This window comes from Chlorocebus sabaeus, chromosome 18, assembly GCF_047675955.1.
Source record: "Chlorocebus sabaeus isolate Y175 chromosome 18, mChlSab1.0.hap1, whole genome shotgun sequence".
NCBI classification, from domain to species: Eukaryota; Metazoa; Chordata; class Mammalia; order Primates; family Cercopithecidae; genus Chlorocebus; species Chlorocebus sabaeus.
Genome location: NC_132921.1, coordinates 68,403,319 through 68,421,891, shown reverse-complemented (window position 1 = coordinate 68,421,891; position 18,573 = coordinate 68,403,319). Strand labels below are relative to the sequence as shown.

At 39.5% G+C, this 18,573-nt stretch overlaps 1 protein-coding gene across 5 annotated transcripts in view; it reads right to left on the bottom strand.

The window, feature by feature from the left end:
• The window catches only part of ARHGAP28 (Rho GTPase activating protein 28), a 195,121-nt gene that overhangs the window by 34,323 nt on the left and 142,225 nt on the right, over nt 1-18,573 (bottom strand). For 4 of the 5 annotated variants that reach the window (XM_007974605.3, XM_007974608.3, XM_007974612.3 and 1 more), the window contains 5 exons: nt 11,135-11,219; nt 8,616-8,758; nt 6,090-6,255; nt 5,890-5,981; nt 3,439-3,516 (listed from right to left, as the gene is read on the bottom strand). In XM_007974605.3, coding sequence (XP_007972796.1) covers nt 3,439-3,516; nt 5,890-5,981; nt 6,090-6,255; nt 8,616-8,758; nt 11,135-11,219 — 564 coding nt within the window. The remainder of the gene's footprint in view (nt 1-3,438; nt 3,517-5,889; nt 5,982-6,089; nt 6,256-8,615; nt 8,759-11,134; nt 11,220-18,573) is intronic. The other variant, XM_007974607.3, reaches the window with a different exon arrangement.

The following is an 18,573-nucleotide window of genomic DNA, read 5'->3' as shown; positions in this document are numbered from 1 at the left end:
ATACAGGAGGAGGAGTAAGCATTTCCCATCAATCGCCTGTTACCACTGCAGTAAAGCAAAGGGGACATTGTTTTCCAAGTGCACAGGAAGCACCAGCGAGAGGAGAAGAATTCAAATTCATTTTCCACATACCTCTGCCAAAGGAATCTATCTGAATCACGAATGTGGCCATCCTAACCTATGACTAGTGCCCGGTCACCTAAGGGGCAACAGGGCACCTGGGTCAAGGGCAGGTGCTACAACCAGATCCTTTAGGCTTTTATCCTGACTCTGCAACTGACTAGGGTATAGTCTGTGCTTCAAGCTTCTCAATGTACAATGGAACATTAAAACGACATTCCCAAGATCAAAACAAGTGGCAGGTCCTGCGGACGGCTCCCAGTAAACGCCGCACTGACTGCTTGCCCCTCCCCCACTCTCAGGTCTCTTCTAACCTGCAGTGTCATTACTATGGGAACCCCACACGTATGCGGTGTGACTGTTTAGGGAATAATACCGCGTCATCTTGTCTGGATGGCTGCTATAAAGCAACGCTGAGAAAAAGAATGTCTGTTTTTTGGTTCTGAACAGAGCTGACCTATCTATGGTGGTCCCAATGTGAAACCACATCAACCAGGTGTGAGTTTACCTTGCCAAAGACAGGGAGCACTTAGAGGTTCCGAAGCCCTGTTTTTCTGACCCCTGTTACTGAGAGCACTAGGCAAGGATGATAAGTCTTGTCATTAAAACTCCCTTCAGCAAAAATGCAACCTGACTCTATTTTGGAGGTAGTTTTATACAAATGCAAATGACCAGCCTAAATAAGCCAGGTGAGGTAATTATAAAACATTTAGAACAGCCTTGGAATGATTTGAACTAGTCAAAAAAGAAAAACTCGCATGTCAGTCTGTCTCTTTCCATAAAATATATTCCCCGGTGTTTGGCTCAAATTTCTGTCATTTTTGAAAGAAAATCATTGCAAACACCAACCAAAGCATTAAATTGGTTCCAAATGAGCTGAGGCCTCAAGTCTGGGACTTGGCTCCGCAGCTGCGTGTTCCCTGTTTGGCTAAAACCAGCAGCTTCCTCCCAGGGCTGCTTCTCTGTCAGCCTCCCCAAGCATTTAAAGCACAAAGCCAGGCCAGACCGTTCACAGTAATGATACACTAGCGGACCACAGGGCTGGAATCATCGACGTGGTTCCATTCGAGGATAATTATAATGGAGTTTTTAGTAGTTCAATGGATGAATTACAAAAAAGGAGGTAGCTTAAATAAAAAGCTTGAATGAAGGAGAGGAATAAAGAGCCCTTTAACGCATCACGTTTCAATGTCTTTCTAACTGCAGTGTTTCCCGGTTTCTGTTCACTTGCCCAGATTTCTTTCACATTGGCCTTCCTGGGGCTCAGACCATGAAAACATCTGGATTACATTTTCCACTAATAAGTGATAGAATAAATAGGCTGAAACTACATAAACCTGGGGAGAAAAAAGACTTTGACCTATATGTGGTCCAGGAATGCATGTGCCTACAAGAACATTCTGAAGGAATGATCAGCCTTTGAGAAGCATTTTTCAGTGGAAGATTAGACAAAGAAAGGTAACTGCTGCTATGACGTTAAACTTTGTGCACATAAGAAATGCCCTGTAATGTTTTGTCCTTTTGGTGATTTAGAAACAAGACATTTAAATCATATCCATTATGCATGTTATACACCCATGCATGCGTGTGTTCACGCGCGTGCGCGCGCACACACACATACACACACACACACACACAGAGGAACCAGGAAGAATATATGCAAATAGTTTCCCAATTATGGACAGAGGTTTCAAGAGATGGAATATGTTTCTGTTTAGGAAATTTCTTTCTTTCATTTTGGTTCTCTGACTCTGCAGATATAACCAAAGATTTAACCAAAATAAGTAGCGGTTTTCATCCTTACATGTAGGATACATCTGTTTAGAAGAGTATGTAGGAACCAAACACACGAGAAATGGAGACAAAAAGCAGATTCAACTTAGAAAGCATAAACCTTAAGGAGCCGCTGGGCTTCTCCCTGCCTTCCACAAGAACTTGTGCCAGCATTCAGCCAGCTCCACTCTCAGGGAAGTCGTAGCCCCTCAACATGCCCGGAGCCCGGAGTCCTGTGCCCTGCTCTGACCTCCCTTCACGGAAGACCTCGCCCTCATGTGCAAAAGCTCAGGTAGCAGACTCTCCCAGCTGCAGGCCCCTTCCAGATGTGGCTCAGCCATATTTTCTGCAGGAAGCCCCAGGCCACCATGGAGGGAGGCACGGGTACTAGGGCCTGGCCCATTCTGCCCAGCACACAGCTCCTCCACGATTAGGAACTGTCAGACCTGCACCGTGGTCGGAGCCTCACCCCAGCCAATCCAGATTCCTGCCCCTTTCATCCTGCAGAAGCAGTACTGCCATGACCCTCCTCTGCTCCTCACCCATCTCAGCATCTGCTTTCTGGAGGATCCAATAGACACAGCCTATCTATTCTCAGTTTCCACTTAGAAAAACCTCTCATCACACTTCTATATAAAAACTGTGAGACTGATACAAATAGAATTTCCCAAAGCATGTACCAAAATGAATTAATGAAGAGATGCTGTTTTGCCTCTACAAATGTCTTTTTGATAAACATTACCACATTTGTTTTCCCCTGCCCCGAGACTGTTTGCTCAGGGATCCATCTTTTAAAACTGCTCAGGTTTTCACATTTGCAAGCCAGGGAGTGATCCAACTGCAGGAAGGAGCTCTCCATGGTGGATGCCTACCGCAGACACAGTGGGATATTTTGGTGGATTTTTATGAGAAAAGCTTTTCTTTTCTAACAATTCTTTGCGTTATTGTACTGTAGAGTTGGCCACCTCATGGAAGTAAGAAAGCAAAGGAACAAGATCCACACTGAACAGCTGGTTTTAGATGTGGATGTTAACATTACCGTAAGTGGAACTGGGTTTTGGAACTGCTGAGTGAGTATTCTAGTGGTTATATAGCCACTGCTACAAATTCCTGTAAGAGCTTTCACTAAAGGGAAAGCCAAGGAATGTTTAAACCAACGAATGATGGAAATAAAGGCTCATATAACATTGGCTTAGTGAATTCCATGGCTGAGAGGAACACAACAAACTAAGGTGTTTAACCTCCAAAACAGTGGTGAGACGTTTCAACTTTTCCAAACTAAAGGCAAGCAGCAGTTTTTTTATGGTGAATTGATGTGCTATTTCATTGTTGTTTTTGGTTTTTTAATGTTTCTGTCTTGATTTTTAAAATTCTGGATCATGAAAACACTCTGGAACAAACATGTTACCACAGGTACCAAGGAATACTAGGAAGGACCAAGTGATAATCTAATAAACAACAACAAAGACTAGATACCCGATGCTTATGTGAACGGGGTCTAGCTAGCTTAGAACTCTACCTAGGAAGAGACAAAATGTTCAGTACCTTGACTTTAGCAGTACATCCTGAAAGTCGAAAAATTCCTTCAGATTCCAGACCTGATTCCTCAACTTTCTCAAAAAACTAGAAAGCAATGATATATTACAAGAATTAAGTGCCTCTGTGATCATAAACATATAAAACAATAACAATGATGACACGAATCAGTAAGTGACCAAGCATATATGTGCCTGACGCTTGAATGCTGTTAAATGTTCATAACCATCCTATGCTGCCAACATTATCCTCCAACATGCAAATGAGAAAGTAGAGATTTATAGTAGTTACACAACTTTCCCGAGATCAACCTTGTAAGTAATGGCACCGACTCATTTGTGGTCTTAACCACTCTAAAATTACATATGCCTCTTAACCATTTTTAAGATCTGATTACTATAACTCTTTCTGCAGACTGATCAGTAACAAGAGATTCTAAATCTACTGTCATTGGTTGCAATCACTCTGACTAAGAAACGGTAGGAATTCTAGAAGTCTGATCAAGGAGTTTAGACGGGGTAAAGATTAATAGCTTTCACGAGTTCTAAGGATGGTGATGGGTGTTAAAAAAGTAATAAACACTACCATGTACTGTGCACTGATTATGTGTAAGATCCTATTCTCAGTCCTTTACCTACATTAACGCATCTAATCCTCACAATAACCCTATGAGGTAGGTACTCTCGTTACCCCTATTCTACTGCTAAGGAGTCTAAGGAAAACAGTTCTATTCGCTGTAATAAAGCAGCTCACAGTGCATCTCTGGAAAGGATAATAACTTGGCCAAGTTCACCCAGTAAGAAGGGGATCCAGCGTCTCTGCTATTTTCCTTTCAAGAAATGATGGTGGTGGTGCCTGGAACTAAGGTAATTCTTTTAGGTACGGAGACAAATAGATATTTAGGAAGAAGAAACACGTCTGTAAGAAAAGCCTCTCTTGTAGGAGCGGGAGAGTACTATCTTGAGGTGTTGTAGCAAGGAACACTTAACATCCAGTAGTAATAACAACTAACATGTTGCGAATATGATTTAAATCCAGATTTAGTTCAACTAGCACTTATTGAGTACTTTCTATTTGCTAAGTTCTAAGCTAGATTTTTGTACCTACACAGTATTATAAACTCATGTGCTGAATTGTCTTTGATTTTGATGAATATTTTAAACTCTGTCCTTCACACACAGGACAAAATGCTGGTTTTAACTCAATGAAGGAAAGAAAATCTCAGCGTCCCCATGGACTCTGGACTTTGCTATACGCTCTGCTCCTGTTCCCACTCCGCCTCTTGCTGACTGTGTGTCCTGGGTAAGTTATCTCACTCTCCTATCCCTCAGTTGCCTCATCAGTAAAAGGGCAATGGTAACACCAGCCTCGTTGGGCTGCTCTGTGCTGACTAGACATGACATTATATAAACAGCACTGGCACAGCCCTGCCTAGGGAAGTCACCCACAGAGGGCCCGTGTGTCCAAAGGTGTTGCTTGCATCCTCTGGCCATCTGGGTGCCATCTTCCTGGCTCCTATCTCCAGCCAATCAGTCACCTGACTTGAGAATTATCTCATTTTGAGGCACTGGTAACAAAATAGAGGAAGTTAAACAAGTGATGTATGATTATCAGTGTCAGGTAAGTATATGCTTCCTTAGACAGTATTTATCATTTTTATCATTTAAAAACTTGATTTAAAATTCAACAAGATTTGTGTTAAGGACTAGGAGTTTTAATTGTGCCACTGGATGTCACTGTTGAATAAATGCACACTTAGGTAAAAACCAGTGTAAATTGTTGGCTATAAAACAACATGACTTAAAAGTAAATCAGGTATTCAGCAGCAATAGTCAGAGACATTAGCATTTTATAGTTCAGATAATTCCACTTTCAAAACCTCCTTCCACCCAAATTATTCTCTTTGTCTAACTGTATTCTATCTGACCAGACACACAGGAAAATGACCGGAACATGCTGGCTTTTAGATTTTATTAAACTTGGTTTGGAAAATTGATAAAATGATTACACATATACATATTTTTAAAACCCAGCCTATGCTATATCTCAGCAAATATTTGTATGGTTTATATATGCATGGTGATAATTAATGGTCATCTTTATCTAGACAGAATAATCAAATACACAAACACATTCATATGTGCAAATAACATTTGAAAAAATATTGGAAAAAAATGTAACTGTTTGTGCCCTGAGTCAGATTATGTGTGTCCATCACCTGATGTGTTATGAGCAAACGAAATGTAACAGGCTCCAAAAGAATGCAGCAAGGCCAACTTGTCCAGGAGCCATGGGCTGTTACACGGTTCATGGAATAAAGCTGAAAATCACCAGGGGCCTGGGTCCTAATAGGGCGACAGTGTCTTTAAATCTAAAAGAAAATTTATTTGTGGGTTTACAAAGTAAAAAATCATAAGCATGAGGCTCCGTGAATTCCCCTTGCATTTGCCTGCTACTCACTTTTTGTAATACCAGGGGAACTTTCACTCCAGGGTCTTTCTTTCGGTCACTGTCCAGGAGGACTGTAAGCGGAACTCCAAAAATCCCATTGTCTTCATTGTGAGACAGTAAAGGGAGAAAGAAAAAAGAATCAGAAAAGCATTATCTTATTCCACTGTGTCAAAGTGTTAAAGCCAGAAGCAATCAGTCTTCCTAGTTACCTCGTCCTTTTACTTTCTCTGTTTTGTTTCTTTTCAGTTGAATTCCAAAGGCATCAAAAAAGGCAGTCAATTCAATCAGAGAGAGATGGCGGATTTTCTTCATGTCTTCAGCAGACAGATCTCCTGCTTCAGTTAAGCCAAATCTGGTTTTCTGAACAATAAATTTCTAAAACACACAGTGAAGGTATTTATTTTTTCTGGTAAAGGAAAATTATGATACCTTCACTCAAATGCCACCTGGACGCTCTAAATCTATGCAGTAGAACATGTTCTTTGCAAAACATCTCTAAGGAGCATGCTGCATCCTAGAAATATGAATATGTGGTTTAGAACATTTGCAGATTACCACTATGCTAATTAGAAGCAAAACAGCCGTCTAAAGTATATGATAACATTGCCATCGCAACTGCGAGGACTGCCTTCTTTACAAGGAATACCCGATATAGTCAAACAACATATATGTCAGGCACCACATGGAATGCACACACCATGCCCTTAATTGGAATTACATGTGACACACACATACCAGGAAACACACCTAGGCATATCCCAGGAGAGCTCCAAACGTGTTTTTTTTTCCTTCTTGGACAGTCAATCTTTAAATCAAGGTTTATCTATCCCATACTGCACACTTTACGAAACTCCCAGTTTAAACTGATTATATATGCTTGCTGAGACAACAGCTATTCTACCATAAAAATTAAATTTAAATGATTCCAAATTCTTAAAAAAGCAAAATACAGAGAAAGTGCAAATAATCCTACTATGATTTTGAAGACAATGAGACTGACATATTCTCCATTTTCACACTAAGAAACAAAAGACACTAAAACAACAACAGCAGCAAATCCTCCAACAATCCGGAAATATTGTGATGAATGTAAGCAGCAAGACCTTTTAGAAGCAAAGATTGTTCTTATGTAATACCCACAGGTTCACTTTGCCCTCAGAAAGAGTGGTATTGAAAAAAACGCTGAAGTAAACAACAACAACAAAAAAACCAAACCCATAGATAAAATTATAAACACTTAAATTTAAATTATAAAGCTTTAAGTTCACATTTTCCAAAGCAGTTTCCCAAATTGGAGCTTCCTTGGGGTAGTCAAAGAATCTACCCATTCATTCATTCCTTTAGTCATTCAATAATTACTCCTTGGAACCTCAAGTATTTAAAAATAAAATGTAGGATGTGGTTTGGGCATGCCTTGTGCTATTAAATGCTTAGCTAGTTTACCTTCTTTTTGAGGCTAAGTCCTCATATATCAGTAATACATAACAACAATAGAAACAAAAATTGCAATCATTTATTGACCAACTACTATGTGCTAAATCCTATGCAAAGTTCTTCATGGGAAGAGCCAAACCTCAGAAGGAGCTGGCTTTGATGAGGAGATGCTGAGGCCAGTCCTCTCTTGGGTGCCTCTCTTTAAGATAAGGAAGGGCTCCCCCGAAACCAGAGTCCTGCAGGCTTCTCTCTTTTCCCTAGACCACCACACGTTGCCCTCTAACCTGGAGACTGCTTAGGGATGAGGAAGGGTTTTGAAGTAGGACACACTTAGTTTCAAATCCTATTTCTGCTTCCCACTAGCTGCGGGCTTTGGACATGTTACTCAGCCTTTCTGGGCCTCAGTTTCCTCAGCTGTAAAATAGGAATAGTCACCAGGGTCCACCTTACATTATTAATAGAATACCTAGTTCAGTGTCATGCCTGTAGAAGGCACTCAGTGAGTCCAAGAGTTCTTCCCTCTTCTTCCTCTTCTCTGTCATGGGATGGTGGCTTGGGAACAGTTCAAGTTACCTGGTACAAAAAGTCTGTTTCTGGATGACTCATCTTTTTAGCTCTGAAACTGCCTGGGCCCTGCTCATCACACCTCCAATCCTAATCAGCGCAGAATATTCAGGATTCCACATGATAAACTTCTCACACATGCATTAGTTGAATGGCAAATAGACCAACGTTACATAGTTCTCTATTAGGCGTCCTGGATATAACATTCTGGATACAAATAATTAGACTTTGGGGTAACAAAGTATATAGCTCTCTTTGCCCATCGTGTAATAATAGAAGTTCTTGAATTGGTTTTGATGTGTTTTTACTGTCTGTTCCGTGAGCTCTCACTTCCTCTTATGACTGTGACTTTCTGCAGTCCCCTCTTCTGACACGTGGCTTATAGAGGCACACATGTGTAAAGGTAGGGTCTGCATTGATGTATAAGTAAAGTAAGAATGTAAAGTGCAAGAAAGCTCACAAGCCAGGTAGAATCCTATTTCATTTGTAAAATGGTATTCAAGCCTGCGGTCTCACAACTTTTCCTCAACACAGGAATGCCGGGTACAGCCGGGTAGGCTGTGCACTACACAACCAGTGGTGCCCAAATAACACCCGAAATGGTAGTATGAACAGTGTGAGGCCTGGCCTCCCAAAACCCCTTGTGCACACACAGAGATATTTAAAAAAAGAAATCTTAGTTTTGTCCTGTGAAGTCACAGGAAGTTCCTGGAATAATCATGAAAGGTTTTGCTTACAGTTAAAACATAGTCTTCTTTCTTAATCTCTGATTTCTTAAGTTTATTTCTTTTTAGAGCCTCTGTAACCATTTCTGAATAAGACACTTCAAATGACAGCTCTTCAGCCTCTGGTGGAATGTTCTTTTCTAGATAATCATCATCTAAAGACAAAACAAAGAATATAGACTATTTAATATGCCATTTAATCAATCAATACTATTTGCTGTAAAATAAATTCAAAATATTTACAGGTGAATCCACAAGCATGTTATAGTGTTTATATGCAAGGAAAAGCAGCAGACTCACCCCGAGGAATTCAGTTAAACAATAATGTCACATCACAGACCTCCACATGGACATATTTTTATCATCATTGCCCAAACAATTTAATCTGATTTTTAAAAATTTTAGATTTGCACGTCTCATGAAAGTTGCTGAAGATTATTAAAAGAAAGTCCAAAATGGGGTATTTATATATATTCTTATGATATTAAAAGTAAGCTCATCTAGACCCAGTGTCACTGTTATGGGTAAGCAGAAGCTTGAAGCAGAGGAAGAAAGGGTGGAATCTGCTAGAATTCCTCTCTACTTTGACTCCTCTTGTTTCTCCCCTCACCTATGGAATATCTGCCTCCTAAGGTTTGTTCAAATTCCATTTGTATTTCATGGCTAAATCTGTGTAGGTGAATGAATCGGAATTTGTTATTTAATATTGGTTATCTGATCCCATATGACATACATTGAGAAAAAGCTGAATGGGTGATAAGTAGTACCCCTTAAAAACGTTTTTCTCAAGCTAATTAGAAAATTAAGACAAAAGATTTATTGAGCAAAAACAAGTGACTCCATAAATCATTTGAGCAATCCTAACCTGATTTCTGATTCAGATTTCAGCTTGTCATCTGGTTTCACTGCCTGGCAAAACTGTTCACATGCAAAGTGAGTAATTATTTTATTATAAAAAGAACTCATTCTCTTTTGCCCTCTGCTGTAGGCACTGACTAGGGGACTACCAAGTATAACAAAAGGAACAAAAGGCAGAATTAAAGAAAACTTAGTTAATTTTACATTAAAATTAGGTGGAGAAATTTGTAAGTCAACAGATATAAAAATTCTGAATAGTGATGCTAATTAAAAACACAATAATAAATGACCACAGCGAGAACTTAGAAAACAGCAAGGGGACACCAGGCACGGTGACTCACGCCTACAATCCCAGCACTTTGGGAGGCCGAGGTGGGCAGATCACCTGAGGTCAGGAATTTGAGAACAGCCTGGCCAACATGGAGAAACCCCGTCTCTACTAAAATTACAAAAATTAGCCAGGCATGGTGGTAGGCACCTGTAATTCCAGTTACTCGAGAGGCTGAGGCAGGAGAATCACTTGAACTCGGCAGGCAGAGGCTACAGTGGGCTGAGATTACACCACTGCACTCCAGCCTGAGTGACAAGAGCGAAACTCTTGTTTCAAAAAAATAACATAACATAAAATAAAATAAAATGGCAAAGGGAGAGCTATGATGTTCTCTTGTTATACAGGGGCTTGCATTCAAAACAGAGGAAGATAAACAAATAGAACTCTAACTACCTACGCATCTATGAAGAGACTCTTTGGAGAGCAGCAATTAAACAGGCCAATGCTCCGAACCACAGGACCACTCCACGTAGACGGCTAGCTTTTAGTGGCATGATTTCAACTAAGTCACAGTATGGCAACAAATAGAATGATGTAGAATACGAATGTCTGGCAAGTCCCTTCTTTTTTTATTTTTATTTTTTCTTATCAGCCTTATTGAGATACACTTCACATGCCATTCAATTCACCCATTTAAAGTACACCTGCCAACGGTTTTCAGCATATTCACAGAGTGGTACGACCACCACCATGATCAATTTTAGAACATTCTCATCACCTCAACATCTTTGATTTTTGAAGCCAACGCTGAAAGAAGTATAGGCTCCATTATTTACAAAAAGAATGCACATATTTTGGGAAAAACTGAGAAGTCACAAAAGTATGGCCAAAAGGGGCCTCTTTCATACAAGGAGGATCTGAGATTCCATACGGAGCCCATCTAGGGAGCCCGCCTCTCAAGTGGAAGAGGTCCAGATAAAAGCTTCCCCGGCAGCCCTGTCAGGGCAGGCTGCTCTGGTGCTGCGTATGCCTGAGCAGTAAATAGAGATCCTCAGAAGAGGCCTACTTCCTGGCCTGCCTGAAACGGTGGATCAGACCACATCACTCGAGAAAGAGCCGTTAAAGCAAAGACACTACCCACAGGAGGAGTTTCTACATGATGAGGTGGTCGTGAAGGAGGAAAAGATTCTGCTTCCAATCTGGCTTAGTTAATTTTGTCTTGTGTGACACAATGGGGTGTTCGGAGTTGGGTGGGAGGAGTGAGTGCTAGAAGTGACAGAATCACAACAAGGAGAAAAGCACACTTACACTTTGCTTTTAGAAATTCACTGCTAACTGTACTGAGTGCCAGAACAAAAGCAAGAAGACACAGCTGAAGTTCAATGGGAGGCACACCACTCACCACTGACTGCGTTCTGCACTGGCTGTCCCAGCTCTGGTGATCCATTGGAATGAACTGGGAGATCTGGAATGGTCTCAAGTATAGCCTGCCAAGCAAAGGAAGATGAATACAAAACATTTTACCATAAATACAGTCCACCCCACATTTCAGCCTGACTTATGTTCTGCAGTATACAACAGTTATTTTCACAAAAAAAAGCCATTCTTGGTTTCATAAAGGGCCTGCATCTGATTTCCTGTTTCTGCATTCAGTTTGGATGTGTGAGCTTACACAGGTTTCACAAAAGGGAACAATGTAAGGTCCATATAACTGGGCTTTCCCAGCTCTTAAGTATTTGCTGCTTATACCTTTGCTAAGATGTAGAAATTATGAGGCCTGATGTCACATAATTTGATAATTATAATATCATTTGTTAATGAATCTTCATGCATTTCTGTCTTACTTATATTAATTATATTATGTTAATATAACATTAACATATTAATTCCCTTGCAGCAAAATACAGAGTGATAGTAACTAACAAAATATTAGGTATTTTTTGTAATTCAATTTCCCCTCTTAATTAATTTCATACTTTTTAAATTGAAATCCTGCCAGAGCACTGAACTCCTCTGCAGGATGATCACAAGTTGAGTATCTGTCCTTGTAAAGGCCTGTGAAGCAAGCTACTGCCTATGTCTGGATGGGTATCAGTAAAAATTTACACACAAATCCTATCAAAACAATTTACATGTAAATCTTATAAATTTTAATATGGGAGTTATCTGTGAATATGTGATAGTGAAATCTGCTACTCCATCAAGAATATTTTATATGCTATTCACACATAAAATGTTTTCCCCTAGAGCCTGATTTTTTTAAATCCTTGTATTTATTTAGCAATAATTGAACACCTGCTTCATGAAAGGTCTTTTATCAGATACTACAAGTTGCACAAAAGAGTCTTGAATTCTGAGCCTCATGATCTCCTTTTATTCCTATTTTATTTCAAAAAAGTTGATACAATTATAATTGTGTAAATGGCATATGAATAGGTGCCCAATTATTAAAACACAGATGCCCAATTACTATAATTGGTGGAAGAATGACAAACTGAAAAAAGGTCTAGGGTCATGCAGGTTCATTGTCTGGCAGATCTTTGGTGGCCCTACAAGTAACATTACGGAATAAAGATTACCCACACACTCAAATCCTTAAAGAGATGTGGACAACTTTTCTCTTTCCTTAAGTTTTCTAACAAAGAAATGCTTTCTCAGACTTTGAAATAACTTACCTATGGGCGAGAAGACTCTTTTGAAAATTGGTAAGACTTTTTTATTTATTTAGGCCTCGAAACGGATGGTTTGGGATACTTAAACCTACGGAATGTCATTTTCTTAATTTTCTCTGACGGTTTAACTGGCCGGTAGCCAGTTAATTGTACTGAATGAGTGCCTGCTCTTTGTAATGTAAATCGTTGTGGGACTTTCTTGGTGGAAGCAGAAATTCGAGTCATAATCCCTGCTCTTGAGCTACTTACAATGAGAAGAACAGAGTAACACTTACAAAGCATTAGGAAAAGACAATCAAGCCACTGTTAAGAACTAATTTCTGTAATCCCAGCCGCAAATGTTATTGGAGAACGACTGAGAAGGAAGAGGTGCTGCCCAGAAGGTTTCCACTGATGAGGTGGTTGGACTTGAGTTGGAACTTAAGGAATAATGAAAAGGACTTCAAAGGCAGAGGAGACAGGCAGAAGCACTCAGGCCAGACAGAGATGGAAGCAGAAATTTCAGGCATGGAAATATCTGAAGCATTTCAGCACTGGGGATCATGAAGAGACTGGGGTACCAGGAGTCGAGTCATGGTATTAGAAAAACACAAGAAATAAATTAATCAGAAGACTCAGTGCAAATTATGGAAGGTTTTGAAAGCCAGGTCAAGGAGTTGAGACTTAGAATCCTCAGGGTTAGAAACAAAACAGAACAAGACAAACACATGTGCATCCTTGTGTTACTGCAGGAGAATGATTCATGGTGGAGATGAAGGAACAGTGGCAGCCAGTAAATGGTACCTGAGTTGGGATGTAGATTGAGCAGGAAGGCTAGATGTTTGACATACATTATTTTAAAACATTCGTTCCTCATTAAGGATCATATTACAACTAGCATTATTTTTCTATTTGTACTAGTGATTTTAATGTATTTTAAATATAAAGACCACCCCCATTTAAAGCAACCTTCCTAGCTTGTTCTCAACTGAGCTCACCGTTTCCCTAACGTGCTCAACCACATGTGTTTCTCGCCAGGGCTTTCACTGCTAAGGAAAGTGACAGAATCACAATGGGTGCTTTCCCTCTGCTGGAAGTTGCTCTGCTGCCCTAGTTACACCAAGCTAGGACCGGAAAGTAGAGTATGAGGGGTTATCATGTTTAATTTTAAATTGTAGGAGCCTGGTACTATTTGCTATAGTTTTCTCTTATAACTAGACTTTGACTAACGTTATCTGGTATGTCCTCCATATTCAATAAAGATTATACAAAACATTTTCAATGCTCTGTTCACTACTTAAAATTTCATTGACTCAAAATATGTTTCTGATATCTCTGACTGGCGGTTTGGTTTTTGCTCATGGTTTGAGTTTCTGTGCTATATGACGCCATGTACTAAAGTCACCTGTGGTTGATTCAGTAAAGACAGTAAGGCTCCTCATCTTCTTGTTCTGCAACCAAGATCAGAACGGACAAATCCACAACTAGCAAACACTGTCAAATTCCCCAGAGACCAACTTAAGGAAGCCACATTCACTGACAAATATGCAATACATTTTAAACACTTGCAAAATCTATTCAACATGAATTTAAAGGTATTCTGATGATATCTTGAATTAAAATATAATTCACATCTGAAATTATTACCTAAATATCAAGACAATGAGAATATTAAATACCAAATATCCATGAGAATAGCCAAAGTATTATTCAGAGATTCTTAACTTTAATGCAAATGACTAAAATTAAGTGAAATATCTTCATACTCTAAGAGATGAGAAAAAATTACCCAAGTAGAGCCAAGACAGAATGTAAAAAAAAATAAGGTTTAAATAAATTACTGCAATAGGAAAAAATAGGCACAATTAAATAAAGTTAGTTATTTCTTTAAAAATATTGCTGCTGGAAAGATTAGGCATACATAGGAATGGTGAGATAGGGGAAATCGCTATACTTTTCTACTCAATTTTGCTGTGAACCTAAACTGCTCTAAAAAATAAAGTTCTGCCTGGGCAATATAGCAAGACCTCATCTCTACCTAAAAAAAAAAAAATTTAGCTGGGCATGGTGGTGCACACCTGTAACCCCAGTTACTGGGGAAGCGGAAATAGGCAGACAGCTTGAACCCAGTTGTTCAAGGCTGCAGTGAGCCATGATCACGCCACTGCACTCCAGCCTGGGTAATAGAGCAAGACTTTCTCTCAAAAATAAATAAATAAGTAACAATAACATTTATTAATTTAAAATATATTGCTGATATGGGCAACTATTTACAGTCTGATTAAGACATAACACACACATTTTAGAAACAAAAATGAATAATATTTACCATCACAGATAATTTAAAAATTATAATGTAAATAAACATTTGTATATGTGTGTGCATGTATATGTGTGTGTATACACACACACACAAATTTATAACATACCTTGAAATTCGAAATAAATTGTGTATCTTGCTAAAGCAAATATACATTACCAAAATTCTTCATACAAATTGGGATAGAAAATAACCTAACCCTTAAATTACATCCATTAAAAAATTAAACAGGCCCAGTGTGGTGGCTCACACCTGTAATTCCAGCACTTTGGGAGGCCAAGGCAGGTGGATCACGAGGTCAGGAGTTTGAGACCAGCCTGGCTAATATGATGAAACCCAGTCTCTACTAAAAACACAAAAATTAGCCATGCATGGTGGCATGCGCCTGTAGTCCCAGCTACTTGGGAGGCCAAGGCAGGAAAATGGTTTGAATCCAGGAGGCAGAGGTTGCAGTGAGCCAAGATCGCACCACTGCACTCCAGACTGGGTGACAGAGCAAGACTCCGTCTCAAAAAGATAAAATAAAATAAAATAAAAATAAGCCGGGCGCAGCAGCTCACGCCTGTAATCCCAGCACTTTGGGAGGCCGAGGCGGGTGGATCATCTGAGGTCAGGAGTTCAAGACCAGTCTGACAAACATGGTGAAACCCTGTCTCTACTAAAAATACAAAAAAATTAGCCGGTCGTGGTGGCGGGCACCTGTAATCCCAGCTGCTCAGGAGGCTGAGGAAGGACAATCGCTTGAACCCAGGAGGCGGAGGTTGCAGTGTGCCGAGATCGCGCCATTGCACTCCAGCCTGGGTGACAAGAGCAAAACTCCATCAAAAAAAAAAAAAAAAAAAATTAAACAAAGCTTTATGCCTACAATACCAGGCTTTGGAGGTTTCATAAACAAATTATTAAATATATCAGAAATATATATAAATTATAAATATGTGTAGATTTATATATGTTTTTATCATAGTTCAGTAAATGACTCCAAGGTACTGAAAAGAACCCAGAGTTTTCAACATATTTGTACAAAGATTAGAATAACCCTGTAAACAAATTTTAATAAATTGTATGTATAGACTAATCCCATTTACTAGAACGGAGTTAAAATACTAAAATGGTAGTGAATCAAATTCTACATGTGCGATGGCTCACACCTGTAATCCCAGCATTTTGGGAGGCCGAAGCAGGCAGATTACGAGGTCAGGAGATCGAGACCATCCTGGCTAACATGGTGAAACCTCATCTCTACTAAAAATACAAAAAAAAATTAGCTGGGTGTGGTGGCGGGCGCCTGTAGTCACAGCTACTCAGGAAGCTGAGGCAGGAGAATGGCGTGAACCCGGGAGGCGGAGCTTGCAGTGAGCTGAGATTGTGCCACTGTACTCCAGCCTGGGTGACAGAGTGAGACTCCGTCTAAAAAAAAAAAAAAAAAAGAATAACATAACACAATAAATTGGGTTCATCTAAGAAATGAAATATAATTATAGTTCAATATAAGAAAAACCTATCAATGTAATTTCCTAAATTAATTGATTAAAGAAGGAAAACAATACATTCATCTTAACAGATATTGGAAAATCATTTGATATAATTCAAACTCCATTCCTGATTAAAATATTTATAAGGCTCAGAACCCTAGAATAAATACTCTCCTTAATGATGAAACATTAGAAGAATTCATAAGAAAAATGCAGAACTTATCAAATGATCCTCATAATTATTAATCAACGTTATAAGTGATTGTGGTCAGTCCTCTAAGGGAAAAAAATGAGATGAGTAATTATCTTACATATTGAGTCAGTAAAATTTTCAGTATATGCAGATGATTTCTGAGAAAAATCATAAAATTAAATAAAAATTTTTAGCAGTAGAAAAGCTTCAAGAAGGAAGCTAAAGGAGACACTGTTATAAGAAACAAAACAACCTACTTTCCTTATATCAGATATCTCATTAAAAATCTTACGATTTAAATACCAATGCAAACTAGCATGTGTGAAAATGCGTGTAAGACTTAAAGGAATAAATTATGAAACCTCACTGAAGGATAGAAGGCATAAATAAATGGAAAAACACAATTATTATTCCTCAATGGGAAGACTTAATGTTTTGAGATGTGAATTCTCTCTCCAACAATAATCTTTAAATTCAATGAAATTCTTAATAAAGTCATAACAAGATTTTTTAAGGGGTAGTCCTAGCCTTTTTCTATGTTTATCTGGAAGAAAAAGTTTCTAAGAAGGGCCAAAGGAAATTCTAATGCAGACTTTGATGAGGGGGAACCTACTCTAACAGATTTCAAAAACAAACCATAGAGACAGACATCTGCAAATCTGGCGGTTTTACTTCTCATAAAGTTAGCATTTCAAACGTGCAGAAAAGATGAAAGACTAGGGGAAAGATACGGGTTAGGTCATGGCTATCTTATGGAAAAGATAATTTAGGTTCCCTTCTTTATATCATTTTACAACGTAAACTCCAGTAGGGCAAGTTGCTGGGGCCCCCTGAAGTCTTGGGGATGACAGTAAATTGGCCCCAGGAATTTAGCCTGGCAGGAGAAGTTTATTTTTTACAGGTGTCACAGACCCTTGAAGCCCTGGCCCCTGCTTCATTTGATGACTGGATATCCCTCCTTCTGGAAGAGACTCGGAAACCAAACGGGGGTCCCTGTGGTTCCTTATAACCAAGAAGCACAGGACCCTAAATGTAGTTACCAAAGCATTAACTCGGCATCTGTGAGCCACTCCAGCAAATAACCATTTTGTTTAACTTTTCTAAAAGATACTCTGAGTAACAAATAATCCAAGGTAAGTTGAAGGCCAGTGCCAGTGAGGTATTTTTTAGACCCAATACTGCTGAAACTTTTATTTATGTCATTACTGGCATTCAATCTACCTTCAGAAAAGACCAAAATGAAAATAAAAACAAAATCTGGGTGATTAACTTACTCTGGACAGCTCTGTAACTGCCACAAAAGACCATTTTCTTTCTCTCATACCCTCAAACTGGCAAGAAGCCTATTTGTAGACCATATGTGCTCAGTAAGAATTTGCTGAGTGAATGACTGAATGAACCAATGATGCGAAGAAGTTCGCAGCTAAGAATCAAGAAATAGAAAAATATGACCAACAGTCTTATCAGAAATAAAATTGTGGCCATGGAGCGGCCATGGAAGCACCTAGAAAGGCAGGCATGCCTACCATCCTCTTCTTTGGCAACTCAATCACACAATCGTCCTCCTTCAAGTTCTGGTGGTGCGTGCGTGGAACCACATGCAGTTCTGTGCTGCTGCTTGTACGAAATGCTGGGGGTGTTAAAGCCAACTACAGAGGCCGACAAGGGGTCTGACCACGTCAGGAGCTCCCATGTTAACTAGACAGTGTTGGAGAACCACCGCAGGCTGTAAGCAAGACTTGTATTTTAGATCAATGACTTGAGGCTCTGGGAAGGATGGATTTGAAGAGAATAAAGCGAAAGTCTGGAGATCACTCAGGAGGCTGCTTCAGCAGTACGGAGGATAACGATGAGTTTCTGTACTAAGAGGCTGTATAAGACAGGAGGGGAGCAGAAAGATTTTACAACCATTTACATGATGAAATTCACAAGTCTCAGAGATGGGCATGAAGAGGGGAGGAGGTAGGCAGAGTTGAGGCTGCCATGCAGGGGTGCCTGTTGGGCACATGGGTGCCACAAGTTGCGATGGAAGATAAAGGATCTTGGGCAAGTCCTCAGAGCACGAGTCCCCAGTCACAAGGGAACAGCACAACTGTGTAAGATCTACCGCAGGTCACTCCTTATTCCAACAGTTACCAGACTTTGTGAATGACTGACTTTGTTTTCATTAATAAATGGGGTGAATTTGAGGTGATGTCTAAAATA